Raw genomic sequence first — 15531 nt, forward strand, 5'->3', positions numbered from 1 at the left:
CTTTTATTAAAATTCAACTTTTTTGAAATTGAGTCAACTTTGTGAGATTTTTCTTACATAGCCTGTAATTCTGTGTACAAATGTGTTTAGCAATAAACACTCTAGACTAATGAAAATAAAATGTTATCTTCACTCAAGCATTTCTTAAACACGGAGTTGTGGTTTGATGATATTATCCAAGATCATTATAGGATTATGGAGTTTGTGCTGCTTACAATTGAAGTAAAATTATATGAGATGAGAAATCTAATTTGAATGAAGGTAAACACCCTTGCATGTGCATGAAGTCCAAACCCATGTCATTAGTATTTGCAAAAGACAGCTGTTAGATGTAGAATTTGCTGTGACATATATTGTTTATTTACATTTTCACTTCAATGTACTGTAATTTATTACAGATGCATTAGTATGTCACCTATAATTAATATTTATATCTATACAGAAGCAGGTTTTATTGCAGTTTACAGAATTAATTGCTTATGTCTATCCCTCTGATTAGCTCTTAGGAGAAGTTTTAAAAGTAAATCAGAAAAAGAAAGAAGGGAAAATACAATGCTATTCAACTTCTATATGAGAAAAATCACTCCTTTTCTGTAGTTATATGGCTAGAAAAACTGCAACATGTTTAATAGCCACGATTTTGTGGTGGGCTACAATTTAGTGTACTTGAATTTTTTGTAAGTGCATGTTAAGAAATTGTAATACTAGAGCACTCTGCAAATAAGGCATTTGCTTTACTCAGGTCTTAATATAATTTTTCTATTAACATTATTTTTGTTTAACTCTGAAACATGATTAAAAAAGAAACACAATAAAGGGTTTTGGAAAAAGAATTATGTAGGAGTGCTGAAAATGCTTTGAAATGTAGTGCTGTCATATGCAATTATACTTTGATGATTTCAAAATTGATAAATTGATGAGGCAGTAAGGATATGCAATCCCATGTGAAGTTTGGCTATCTTTTAGCATGATGCTTGCTCTCTTCTTTTTCCATGCATAGTGAATTCTGTCTTCTTGGCTTCATTTTGAGGGAGGTAAATGTTTTGTGTGTGATCTTTGAGGAGGAAGGGTCAGCTGCGATATTTTGCATCTCTTGTGTTCCTTGAGGGTTGATATGTTGTGAAATGGAAGATAATCCACTTGTGTGATGTTTTTTAAGAAGCACTGAACTGTTTTCCTTTCCTAGAGCGTGAGATGATTTGGAGAGGGTCTTCCTAGAAAAGAGTAAATAAATAAAGTGTGATTGGATAGAGTGCTAAATAGTCTCCTTCATGCCCTCTTTTCCATTAAAGATTGGACCAGATGATCTTTTGAGATCCCTTCCAACCTTGGCTCTATGATTCATTTATCCGCTTGAATTTGTTACGAATTTTTAAACCTTTGATAAAGGCCATATTGCTGCAGCTGTGATATTTCTGAAATGATTAAATTTTCTGTGTTCCTTTTCATTAGCACAGTAATGACTGTGCTCAGGAGAAAAATAATTTTTTTAAGGAATTGAGGTTGAGTGTCTTAAATTGGGCAAAATTTCTACCTTGAAATAAATCAGGTGTTATGTGGCAGATGCTGCATTATATATGAGTTTGCATTCTTTGAAGATAGTCTTGGTGGAAATTTAAAGAACATCTTATATACTCAGTTCTAAATAATTTTAGTTACTTTAGGAATACAAAATTTCTTCTCTTACATTGTTGGTTTTAAGGTCTTAATAATGAACTGCCCTTTCAGATTCTTACATTGTATTAATACCTGAGAATGTAGGTATATTTTGGTGTCTTAAGTCATGCTGTAAAAAGACAGTTGATATGTTTTTTTTTTTCACTTCCAGTAAATAGAAACTAGCTACTAGTTAATTTTAGCTTTACTTAAGTGCATTGTAGAAGTACTTCCCTTGGTAGAAGTTAGATTTTCTGCTTGGACTGAATATATTCTTTTGATTCAAATATCCTTGTATTCAAAGGGGTTAATGCCATACAATACAGATAAGCTTATTTGAAGCTACTGCTCCTGCAGGTTATTAAATGACTGTTCTTTCTTTTAGATATTCACCGAAAGTCTCCTATGCTCAAGCAGTATAGACAATATCCACCTGGCTGGGCAAATGATGCACTGCAGTGTTTGGTCAGTGGATCTACCAAGTTCATCAAAAGGGAAGCCACAGTACCGAGTCAGCTATGCCAGAAGCATTGAACTGGTTTTGGCTGCTGGTAGAGAATATTTCAATTCTTCAACCAGTTTGACTGATAGCTGTATGGAATTGGCCAGGTACCTTTACAACTATCATATGCATAAAAACAACTGATGTAATGTTATCATAGCATTATTTGCTAGTATCACTCCCCCACCCAGTCTTCTGTTGGGAATCTTTCTCATAAGCAGGCTCTGAAAATACAGAATAGTGTTGCTTTTAATGCAAGGAGTTTAAAGACCCCTTTAATGCCTGAGGGTTCTGTGACCAGCTTTTCTCTTAGGGATTTATGGTGATATTTCAAAATACATGGTTTATAGCTCAGATCTTGCTATGAAGGTGTGACCCTGTATTTATTCTGTTTAGTGACATGTTTTGGTCCTCCTCTGATTTACCTTCAATCAGTTGTTTCATGGTAACTTAACTTGAGTTTCTGTGAGTGATTATCATGTGTAGGTCTCCTAGTAGCCTTTGTGTATGAGTTGGTTTAGGTAGAATGTATTTACAGAATCACTAGGGTGGAAGAGGCCTTTAAGATCATCAAGTCCAACCCATGCCCTAATACCTCAGCTAAACCATGGCACTGAGTGCCACATCCAATTTTTTTTTAAACATATCCAGGGATGGGGACTCCACCACCTCCCTAGGCAGAGAATTCCAGCTTCTCTGTAACTCTTTTATTCCTCTCCTATTTTAATCTTGAGCCTGAAATATTTGTCAATATGCCTGAAAAATCTGATGGGTTCAGATGGGATTTTCAGCTAATATGCAATTTTGTTTTTGATTTAAAATGTTTATTAATTAACAAGCGGAAAAAAAATAGGACAGACTGGACAAATCAAATATTTTCCTAATCTAATGTGAATGGTGATTTTAGCCATTTAAAATGAGATGAGTTGTCATTGGGACAAGCTCAAGACGTGACGCTCATAATGCTCATGAAGTTCAGCAAGACCTAGTGCTGGGGCTGCAGCTGGATCTGGGCAACTCCCTCTGTCAATCCAGGCTGGGGGATGAACAGATCCAGAGCAACCTGGCTGAGAAGGACTTGGAAGTGCTGTAGGTGAGAGGCTGGACATGACCCAGCCATGTGTCCCTGCAACCCAGAAGGACAAATGTGTCCTGGGCTGCATCCAAAGCAGTGTGGGCAGCAGGTGAGGGAGGGGATTCTGCCCCTCTGCTCTGCTCTGCTGTGCTCTGGTGAGACCCCACCTTCAGTGCTGCACCCAGCCCTGGGTTCCCAGCACAGGAAGGACATGGACCTGCTGGAGTGAGTTCAGAGGGATGAAGCACCTCTCCCGTGAGGAAAATCTGAGGGAGTTGGGATTGTTCAGCCTGGAAGAGAGAAGGCTCTGGGGTGATCTAATTGCAGCCAACAAGAATGCTTGGAGTGATAGGACAAGGGGAAATGGCTTCAAACTGAAAGAGAGTAGGTTTAGATCAGATATTGGGAAAAAATTCTTTGCTGTGAGGGTGGTGAGGCCCTGGCACAGGTTGCCCAGAGCAGCTGGTGCTGCCCCATCCCTGAAAGTGTTCAAGTCCAGGTTGGACTGGGCTCTGAGCAACCTGGTATAGTAGAAAGTATCCCTGAGGGAGGGGATTCTGCTCCTCTGCTCTGCTCTGCTGTGCTCTGGTGAGACCCCACCTTCAGTGCTGCACCCAGCCCTGGGTTCCCAGCGCAGGAAGGACATGGACCTGCTGGAGTGAGTTCAGAGGGATGAAGCACCTCTCCCGTGAGGAAAATCTGAGGGAGTTGGGATTGTTCAGCCTGGAAGAGAAGGCTCTGGGATAACCTAAATGTGCCCTTCCAGTACCTGAAGGAAGCCTGCAAGGAAGACAGAGGAAGCCTGCAAGGAAGAAGAGCCTGCAAGGAAGACTTTTTACAAGGGCATATAGTGGGACAAGGGGTAATGGCTTCAAGCTGGAGGAGACTAGTTTAATTTAGATGTTTAAAAAAAAATCTTTACTGTGAGGTTGGTGAGGCACTGGAACAGGCTGTCCCCAGAAGCTGTGGATGCCGCATCTGTGGAAATGTTCAAGGCCAGGTTGGACAGGGCTTTTGAGCAACCTGGTCTAGTGGGAGGTGTCCTTGCCCATGGCAGGGGATTTGGAACTAGATGATGTTTAAGGTCCCTTCCATCCTATCACCATTCTGTGATTCTGTGATTTTGCATGTTGATTTTCTTTGTTCAATGTGTATTAGTAAAACTACATGTGACTACGCTGTACCAGAATGCAGCTTGCATTTAAAAAAAACTATCTAAAAGCTTATTACAAGTATATATTATTCATATGATTTAAAAACTCTATTTAGAATTATGTGCTCTTAATAATTTAATACGTTAATTCATCTTCAGAGGAATTTAGTGGGGTTTTTTGTTGTTTTTTTAATAAGCTTTGTTTTATTTTCTGTACCTAGTTGAGAAAACGGAATTTGTGACAATGACTCTTAGCATTTCACTTCCTGTTAACTTTTTACAGTGTTTTGCTTTTATAACTTCTACTATATGGCAATACTAAAACACTATAGTGGTAGGAGAAATATTTCCCAAAATAATTATGTATTTAAGTACATAAACCTTCAACATCATCTGTAAATTCATTGCAGATCTAAATTCAGGAGGGTTTAGGGAATGTGCTTATAACAACCAGTTGAAGGCAATGCCAAAATAGAAATTTGTTAAAACATTTAGCCAGCTGTAAGAGATAAACTGTATCAAACACCTCACATGTGCATTACAAAAGCAGGGAGTCTGACATTTCATAAGTGCAGTTAATTACTGCTGGTGGTTGTATTGTTTTGTTTTACTCACCAGTTAACTTCTCCCACAAGTTTAATTTTAAATGTTTTTATCACACTTCGTAAAAATGTGTTTTGTTCTTATTTAGGTGCTGTCTACAACTTATTGAAGACAGTCCAAGTGCTGTTCAGGAGGAGTTGGACCTCATTCGTGCTCTGGGTTACCTGGAAGAGTTTGGTGTGAAAATATTACCGCTGCAAGGTACTGCTTAATTTTATTCTTTATATGATTACGTGAATTATAGGCATAAATATGCATGAGAAATAGTTACTATTACATAAGTGTGCTATGATTAAAATAAAGAGTCCTTATACTGCCTCCAAGCAGTTTACAGGCACGTAGAAAATATATTTTTAATAGAATTTTTTAGCTTGTGAGGTAAGAACAATATTTGCATATGGTGTCTTTGTCTTTTGACTTTTAGCACAACTTTAAAATAGAATATCAAGTATATGAAACTCCTGGTGACTTGAACAAAAATTGAACTCATCTTTTATTTACCAAACAATCTGCACTTGGCTGTGTGCTTTAAAATAACAGGTATGAGAGAAGTACTTCATGTCAGGCAGTTTTCATGTCTCCACTGGGCTGTTTCATTGTGAAGTATATAAAACCCAATGACAGTGGAAGTGAACTTTTACAAGGTATTTCTTCTGATGATGTGCTTAAAACGAACTCTTTTGTAGCTCCAACTGCAGTAGAACAGAAAGTTGTTGGACAAAGGTTGGAAAGAAGTTATGATTATATACAATGAAATTGCATGAACCCTACTCATGGAACTGGCAGAGATGAGCACTGAGCCATGAGATGTGCTGATGATAATGTTTTGCTTCTGGCATTGTGCAGAGGAATACTGGGATTTATGGAAAGCGCTTCTGGTGCTTTCCATATCATGGAAAATGAAGTAGATGTTCTCAGCAGTTGTTGTTACATTACTTTGGTGTTCCCTTTTTGTTCTCTTTTTTTCCAAGTATTTATTCAAGTGAATTGATGCTCCAAATGTTATAATCAGAAATCTTAACATTTCTGGACTGAGAGTGTCTGATTTTTAGATCTTGCAGTATTGGTCTGTTGATTTCTAGACTAAAATTATTTTTCAGTCTGTTTGTTCAACCTGTAAAAAGGTATGTGTATTTTCTTCAACTTTTTTGATGTGGACATGGAGATATAGTTTAAAAAAAGTAGTGACATAATGCTGCATTGACAGAATGTGTAATACAACTGATCTAGATTAATTAGAATATGTGAAATCATGCATGTAATTTCATTAATGATCCTGACATCCTTGCTTCAGTATCTTTCATGTAAATCAAATTAATCTAATAAGATTAAAATTATGTTTTCAAGTTTTAATGAAAGTCTTTAAATGATCTGTTACTTTGATAGAATGTCATTAAAGTAGCACTAAGGATCAGCTGTTCTTGCAGCAATAGTCTTTTAGCAATAGACTTTTATTTGCAGTTCTGTGTTTAGTTTTCTGTAGATCTTCCCCCACTTCTATTTTAGCAAAGTTAACAGTCTAAGTTTATGAACTACCATTATGCTATAATGTAGCATAATGTTGTAATAAAATCTGGTTTGAAGACTCCGTATTAAAATAAAATGTGAAGACAAGTCCATCTTTAAGTGTTTGACCTGTAATATTATATCAGATTACTTTTAGTTATATAATGTATTAAAAATTCCTGCTTAAATAATCAGTGACTGAAAACATTTTCTTGCTGAATACTAATATATGCCTGTGATAGAGTATTAAAAATGAAACTAAAAATATGACCTTTTCCTGCTCTTCCATTCTTATTCATTTTAGTCTAATTTCCAGAATTAATCGTTTTCATTATACTAATATGTCTTTGCTCTTATTTAGAGGCCTAATATCCTGTTTTAAGCCCAATATGCTAATGCAGAGTTTATCCCCATGCAGCCATTCACTCTTACTGAGTGTTAAGTGGGATATCTGCATGCTGTTCCTCTATGCTCTGAGAACTTGCATAGTATGAAAGCATTACCTTTTAAAGCAGCAGCCTGAAGTTAGCCACCCACTAATGAGCTAAATAGAGCACTTGAATCAGTTCATGATATTAAATTATGCAGTTGAAATAGTTGTTTAATTCTTGGTAATTTTTTTTTTTAAACACAGTACTAATTATAAGCTGCTCAGGATAGGGTTGAAAGAACCTGGTGATTTGCAGACTGTCCTTCCACTTCCTCAGGACATTTTTAAGTAAATCAAAAAGAGCTGAAGCATTTGTTAATGACAGTTCTTTCAGTCTGTGTGATGTATCTTGTCCATGCTAAATAAATGAAATCTTAGTTGCAACATTCTAAACAAAAGTTAATGCCTGTATTAGTAGTCTTACGGGATATGGCAAAAATTATAATAAAAATATATAAAGGTATATCAGTTAATTGTACACATTTTAAAAGAGTGAATGTGAAAATCTGAAAGAAAAACGAGTTTTCATTCAGGTCAGTTCTCTCTTTTTGCTCCCTTCACAGCCTGACTTGCTAATGATTGGAGCTGGATATCCTGTGGTGTTATTTTAACTTTCTGTTTACAGGTATAATTGAGGATCTGCACGCAAGCAGCTTTGAGCTGGTTTTCAGACTGTGTTTGCATTCTTATATTCCCCAGGACTCCTTCTGTCCTGTGCTGTTTGAGCAGGAACACAGCAGTCAAGTTCATTTGTGCAGTCTCTAAACCAGTTCTCCTTTCAACAGTGCGTTTGTGCTCCGATCGACTCAGTCTCATCAAGGACTGTCTGGCTCAGATGTCAACAAACTATAAACAGCCTGCTAAGCTCCTGGGACTGGCAAACCTGCTGAGGGTTGCAGGTAAGCTGTGCTAATAAGACACTGAACTGCAGTGCAATGAACATTCATGTTATGCTTTAGGATATTTGAGGTGATTGTTAGAATATGAATTCAAAGATACCTCTAAAAAGTCACCTGGAAGAGCAGTCATTGGGGAGGAATGAAGCGTTTCACATGAGGTGAATATTTCATCTGTAAAACAGCCCTGCCACTCCACCCTGTATAATTACTGATTGGAAAGACTTGCTTGCTGCTTCTGTCCATGTCTGTGTAAATTTTTTATGTGTGTGTCCATATAGAGCATAAAGTATATGCTGTGTTTTATTATATGTAATAGATAGCCTATAAAATCCTAAGAACATACATATTTTAATTTTAATTTTAAAAGCATGCATTTCTTGTGGATGCAAGGGTAGATTGCACAGAGTCATTATTAAGGAGCTTTGTGAACTATGTATTCTGAATACAGTTTGCTTTGAGAGCAACACTGAAAATTAGTAATAGAATTTATATTCATACTTATCAAAGTTAAAATCTTGCTTAGGTAATGTGATATATCAGCTAGCTTCTTAACTGCTTTAAGTATTTGATTAATTACAGTGAACTCTACTTAAGCCTCATGTTGCTACCTCTGTAAAGTAAGCCCACAACTGTTATCTTAATTTCACAGATTGGTAAAGTGAGTGAGGAGGAATGTGCTCAGCATGACAGCCAGAAAATCTGCACATGCTTAGGGAGCTGGAGCTGCTCTGTGTCTTGCAATCCTCACTTAATTTGTGCTCTTTGTTAAGAATGGGTGTGACAAATTCACGTTATGCAATTACTTGAGTGAATGTGTGCAAAAAAAAAAGTAGGAAAAAAGCTTCTGTATCAGAAATCAGGAGCATCCTCTCTACTCTTACTGTATGTCAAAAAGATCTGCTGAGTGTTGGTCATTATTTCCTTTGTCAGACTCTCTAGAAATGTCTCCATTATTCCCTTTTCTCTATGGTAAATTTATTTAATTTTAATATCCGTAAGTGAATCTGTTAGCTTTAAGCTTTGCTGAGATTCCTTAATTAAAGCTTATTTTTGAAATCTATCATTCTTAACTTTGACTTTCTTGCATTTGGAGTTAACAATGTAGATGGCTTCTGATCTCCTAAATCTCCTAAATCTAGGCGACATGGAATTTCTGAAGTACAATGTTGATATCATTTGACTTCTAAGTTTTAATGGCATGATTTCATTCAGGATAATGTTATTTTATCCACTCAAAAATAGCATGCATCTTACCCAAGGCATTTCAGTATTTCAGTAACCTTTTTTCTTTATATAATCCAGATTGGATCCAAGCTTTTAAAAAGTATTTCAATATCTTTTATTTCTCAAGCAAAAAAAATTTTACTATTTCTGAGCTTTCATGTTTTTTCTCTCGTTATTTTTATTATAACCTCAGAATCATCTAGGTTATCCCCTTCCACTTTCCAGTTTCTGAATTTGAGTCTGTCAGGTGTTATCATTAAGGCTTGAAGTAGAATTACTATGTAATATAATCAGGTCACCATTTGAAGAATTTTGTCATTCCTATCTTGGTTTTAAGTCATGGATAGCTGTCAGAATGGCAAGGGAGACAATTTAGACTTCAAAACTTTTCCTTTTATGAGACTTTATTATTAAAATACCATCAAATTATGTGTTTACAAAGCTGAAGCAGTGAGTTTTTCTATAACTGAATAGAAGATGATAACTAAACTGCAGCAGTGAGCATTATCAGTCACTGCATGGTTAATGAAAGGTGCATGGAAAAGGGCTTCACTCAGGGATTCAAGGAGTAACACTGGAGCCAGTGATTGTTCTCTGCCATTACAGTGAGTGCCAAGGTGTAATGGAAGTGTTAGTGAGTTATCCTTTTATTTTTACACTTGTGCTTTTTTAAAACATGCAGCGTTGTATTCTCCTACATCAAAAGTCCTTGGCTGAAACATTGGGGATGGGGGACCTGATACCATACTGCTGCTCAAGCACAGTTAAAGAAACCATTCCGTGATCCAAATGTTCTTCCTTTCTTTCCTTCAGTCCCACTCATTTTTAAGTGGGCATAAATAGCAGTGATTATTTTGCCTGAAATCTGAGGGATGATAGTTTGATTGTTTCTCTTGACTTTCCTTTGTGTCTGCTACTTAGTCAGATCTCTCTGTAAGAAGTCAAGCTGTCAGGGTGAAGTGGGCATCAGGAGTGGCAAGTACGTGTCCCTCGCTTAGAGAAATGACAGTTCACATTTAGCTTGTGAGGATAGAAGCACCTCTTTGTCATCTATAATTGCTTTTGCCCGAATGAGAGGTTCCCAGGTTCCAGAGGGCATAATTTTGCAACAGGAGAGCCTTGAATGTGATTAATTTGCAGGATTGAGTGCTGGCAGTATATTGAGCAGGAGGCTGGAAGATAAAATGATGGGAAGCTAACCTGTTCTCCCAGCTGTGTTAGTCGTGATGTGCAGGGATTAGGGGAGCCTTGATTGAGTTCAGTAATTAGGGTAACTTCACTTGCCTGAATGTCATTGTAGTGCATTCCTTTTGAGAAAGCTTTAAAAAGAAATTTACTTTGTCCATGGTGATGGATCTGCAAAGTTGAGCTAAAAATAACAGCTATGCAGTTTAAGAACATGTACTCTTTAAATGGTTTTTGAAACTGGATCTGTTTAACCTTCTGAAATATTTGCATTTCACAAGTTGTAATAATATAGTTTCATAAACCAGTGCCCTTTTCAAATTACTGTAACAACACTGACTGCATAAAATTGCTTTTAATAATAGAGAAGCGTGAGCAAGAAGCTTGCATTTAAAAATCCACTTGTTTTTATTCTAAAAATTCTTTCCTAAATTAATAGTTTATTTTTCCTGTGCATGTTTTGTCGCCTTCTCATAGAGTGCATGGATGTACATAGTATTTTGAGCACAAGACTGGACAAACTAATGCCAGCAAATTGTTCACTCTAAATTGAAAAGAGCTTAAAAAAATATAGATTACTAGTGAAGGCTGACAGACATAAATGTCATTTATATTGACCATAAGTGGCTTTGAGATGGATATGAGCTGTCTCATTAGATTTTCATCTGTGAACGCTGATGTATTAAAATTGAGGTCAGGACGTTTTTCTACAAAGATTCTTGATGAACCTTTAATCAGAAGACTTCAATAGTATCTAAAGTCTAACTTTTGATTCATAACTAGTGGAAGAGCTGTTGTCCAGAAGGTCTGGTGACTGAGATGGATGTGATATGGAAAAATTAGTTTCAGTTCTACTCACTCAATTTTATGAGGTTACAGATTTTTAAATGCTTCCATTTTCTGCCTCTTATGCATTATTTTGGACTCATGAAGTGGCAGTTTAAAATGGGCCTCTGTATATTATAAGAAAACAAACATTTCAACTCTTTTCTTCTATTACAGTACATAGACTATTTTTTTCAGTGTCAGGATTTTGATTTATATGTCACTTTGCTTAAGTATCAGTTTTGATCCTTTGGCCAACACATAAATATAATTTTCAAAACCTTCTATTTTTTAACCTTGACATAGCATGCTAATTGGTTTGGGGTTTTTTTGCAAGCTATGGTGCCAATGTTTTTTTTAAATACTAGCTCCTTTTTTTGTTTCCTTCAGGAAAACACAGGTAATTTTGTTTCAGTTTCAAGAGGGGCTTTTCAGGTTGTGTTATATGGTTAATTCTTAAGAAATAAAGTGGCAAACTTAAGTTGACCATTAATTCCAATTAACTAATAAAAAGTTGGATTTTTTTTTCTTACAGGAGATGATCAGATGGAGAGAAAAGGTCAAGTTCTAATCCTTTTAGTGGAACAGGCTCTCAGTTTCCAGGACTACAAAGCAGCTAGTATGCATTGCCAGGAGCTCATGGCCACAGGTGAAGTAAATAAATAAATAATGCATGAGGTGATGGAGGCAGAAATCTGAGTTCTGACTTTTGTCTTACTGTGAGGTGTGGTACTTCAGATTGTTCCATTTCATTTTAAAATAGCAGTTACATCTTGTTAGTGGAAGTGCACTGGCATTCAACAGAGACACAAACAGCAAATACTGCATGGAATAAGTGTGTACTGAACCACTGGATGTGTAACCTCAGGGAGCTTTTCTGAATGCCTCTGGCAACAACAATTTCTACTTCTTTCTACACTGTAGCCTCCTCAGGTAAAACCCTGTGACTGCAGCTAGCAGGAAAGTGCAGGTCTTTTAGAAGTCTACCTTTCTATCAAAATTCTAAAGATATTTATATATTTGTGCTATTTATATAATTTGTGTATGTGACAGTATGAGTGGAGGTAAGTGAAATGCGTGTGTCAAAATACTAAGGAAGATGGGATTTGTTTCTTTGGGTCTTTTTTTCTGCTTTGAGAATGAGGGGTGGAAATTCAATATGTGTTGAGATTTTTTTAATGTATCAAGTGTTATATATTTTGTACTTTTTTTTTACAGCCACTCCAGTAAGGTATTCAGTATCATGCACTGAAATAAATGAGGATTTTCTTTTTGTAATATGTAAAAATATAGGATGTAAGCTTACAGGTGCCTATTTTATTGTTATCTACAATATGATAAAAAATAGTCTTTAATGTATTTGGTCAGTCTAAAGTTGAGCTACATCTCTGTTTTATGGAGCCTTTATGGTTCCTTTTTCAGGGGATGTTAAGCCTTGACAGAAATACCACATGCCCTCCTTTATCTCATCCAATAAGAACTGGCCAGCATCCTCCTTTCAGTTGTGATAGGAAGTGTGCTTTTTGTTCCCTTGTAGGTTATTCTAAAAGCTGGGAGGTGTGCAGTCAGCTGGGGCAGTCAGAGGGCTTCCAGGACCTGGGGATGCGCCAAGAGCTGATGGCCTTTGCCCTGACACACTGTCCCCCCTGCGCCATAGAGGCACTGCTGGCTGTGAGCAGCTCACTGCAGACACAGGTACCTGGCTCTGGAGCTTCTCTCATCAAAATTCAGTGCCTAGCAAAGTGAAGGGGACTTGGGCTCATTTTCAAGTTTGTTCCCTTAAGTTCTACCCTCCAGTATATTTCTATTTGTTCTGCTCTGCTCTTCTACTTTCACTGTTATATTTCAGCAAATGAGGTCTCTTTCTAAGCAGTTTTGTGTGATGAATTGGTTTCTGAAGGGGAGGTGCAGTTGTGTTTTCTGTCTTTAGTATTTTTAATTTCTTTATTGATTGCCTGATTTAAACATTTTATTTAAAAATGCAATTGATGAAATTTTAAAATATTTTCCATGTATTTATACTTTGTAATTCATCTTCATTAAATGCCCACATAAATGTGTATTAAGGGTTTATTAGATGATTTTTATGATCTTTACCCAATATGCAATGAAATTATTTTCTCACAGATTTCAGTGATGTAATGGTTTTAACAACTGCAAGAGGCTTTGTGTCTGAGCAATCTTTATTAACTCTGCAATGACTGACTTGATAGAATCACATGTTAGGTGTTGAGCTGATTCCAGTATATATGTGAGAACACGTAATTGTGGCATTTAAATACAACTTATGTCAAGGTGACATAGCAAAAGTTTTATTTGAAATTGAAGGGCAATAATTTAGATTGTCAAAATGTTAAATTTCTGTTCACTGTAATTGTGGCTTGGCCTACATAGTACGACTTGTTTGAGTTCATAGTTGTCTTAGTTGTCTAAGAGTTCACAGTGTTCTTAGATTTATAATTGTGTAATAGAAACATCTTAGAGGTCTTTGGACACAGAATGTAAGAATGGGGGAGAAGGGAGTCATAGCTACAGCACATGTGCAGCCTTATTAAGGCAGCTGCAAGTGTGTAGCCTTTTTCTTAAAAAATCCCCTGAATAGAAATGTCTGTGAGAATACAAGCAATGTGAGAAGGTGGAAGTTCTGTGCAGAACTTCTGCTCACAAAACCGCTGTCCTGTGGAACACGTCTTAGTGGAGTTGCCCAATGCCTCAGAGTCTCAGTTCAGAAAATGGAGGTTTTCATGACATTTTTTTACTCTAAGTTGTACAGCACAGTACATAAAGTTAAAAAAAATAAATCTTAGATTTTGGGAAAAATACTGCACAAAATTCATGGAGAAGGGAAGGTCATTTTGTCTAGAGACTCCAACAGTGAGAGGATGTCAGAGATGCTGTGTTTTTTTCTTTGCATCTTCTCTTGCCCCCTTTTCTGTCATGGAAGCCTTTACGTCAGTTTCTTGGGTTTTCTGTGAAATCAGTCATAATTCTTTCATTGGCTTGTTTTCCTGGCAAAAGATAATATTTATTTCATGTTTACAGATTCTTTATCAGGCTGTGAATTACCAGTTTCTTCCTTCTGAAGGAGGTGAGAATTCAAGTATCTCTGGGCCTTCTTTGTTGATCAGTAAGGATACAGAGGTAAGTTTTAATGTGAATTTTAAAGGTAATAATAAAAGACTTTGTTCTACATTACTCTGAAGAATGGAATTTGAGTTTTTAACAACATCTGTCTGCTTACTAGATAGAATGAGCAACATTAGACATGTAGTACTTTCTTTTGTTACATTAACTTAAAGGTTTTGCTTCTGTATTTATACTTCGTTCTGATTTTTAGTTGCTTCTTCCTACAGTCGTAGCGCCATTGAAAAAAACCATAAACCCAGAGGAAAAGTGCAAAAAATCTTATATTAAAATAGACATTTATATTGGTTTAGTTTTTTTTTAATCTGTCCCAGTTGCAAAGCAACAATTTTAAACCTGAAATACATATTTAACTAAAAATGTTTTTTAATTAAACTTATTTTTCCCCTTAGTTCTGTGCATCATGAAGTTTATGACTTGTTACTTTATAATATACACACATTGCATGTGAAATTATTTTTATGTGTAAGATCAAAAGGAACACTGAGTTCAGGCAGGACAACAGGAAACAAGTCTTATTATTCTTTCTGCTTTTATATCAATTATTTTATGTCTATATGTGTACAGTTGCAAGTACTTTTGTCTCTTTAAAGAAGATGTAATTATTTACCTATTTGTGAGAACAGGTATGTTTTTCACACTCTTTGAAGTGGAAAATTCTATATTTAATTTATTCTTTTCTCTATGTTTTGTTTAATGAAATAGGTAAGTGATAAATAAATCTAGGGGTAAGGAGAGGGGATCAAAAGCCTTAAAGAAATACAAGAAAGAAGAGATTAAAAGGGGGTGGTGAAAGAGGGAAGGAAAGAAAGAAAGAGAAGATTCATGTTGCATAGGGTGGCTTTTTGAGAAATTATGAGATTTCCAGCCTCCTTGGAGAATATGTCCATATTTTGTGTATGGTTTTTATGTATGAACATATGTATATGTGTGTGTTGATAGACATGTGCATGTATATGTATGTATATACATGCATATGTAGACATACATGTAGATGTATGTATTTGCATGTATATAAAATAAACGGCAAGAAGGTAAAACAGCACTACAAACAGAATTTAGAGGAAGAGGGCCAACATTTTGTGTCTGCCAGAATCATCAGTATGAAGAACAGGTCTGTTTGACTGGCACAAATGCGTTTTATTTTCTGGAAATCCGTAGATGCATCTCTCTGAGTGGGAGGTTATTAAGTAGATGTTAATAAAATTTATATGGGTGTGGATGCATATGCTTACAATATTTTAATGTCTATAAAAATTTGTCATGCATCACCTTTCATCTGCTGAAGTACTGTATTGTGTCAGAACAATTAGACATGCATATAAATGA

At 36.1% G+C, this 15531-nt stretch overlaps 1 protein-coding gene across 1 annotated transcript in view; it reads left to right on the plus strand.

The window, feature by feature from the left end:
* NBAS (NBAS subunit of NRZ tethering complex) overlaps nucleotides 1–15531 on the plus strand; it is a 156253-nt gene that overhangs the window by 51613 nt on the left and 89109 nt on the right. Inside the window, exons 30-35 of the mRNA XM_005420285.3 lie at nucleotides 2042–2265; nucleotides 5078–5190; nucleotides 7711–7824; nucleotides 11594–11707; nucleotides 12596–12753; nucleotides 14101–14199. Of these exons, the coding sequence (XP_005420342.2) occupies nucleotides 2042–2265; nucleotides 5078–5190; nucleotides 7711–7824; nucleotides 11594–11707; nucleotides 12596–12753; nucleotides 14101–14199 (822 nt within the window). The remainder of the gene's footprint in view (nucleotides 1–2041; nucleotides 2266–5077; nucleotides 5191–7710; nucleotides 7825–11593; nucleotides 11708–12595; nucleotides 12754–14100; nucleotides 14200–15531) is intronic.

Source organism: Geospiza fortis, unplaced genomic scaffold (genome assembly GCF_000277835.1).
Source record: "Geospiza fortis unplaced genomic scaffold, GeoFor_1.0 scaffold81, whole genome shotgun sequence".
NCBI classification, from domain to species: Eukaryota; Metazoa; Chordata; class Aves; order Passeriformes; family Thraupidae; genus Geospiza; species Geospiza fortis.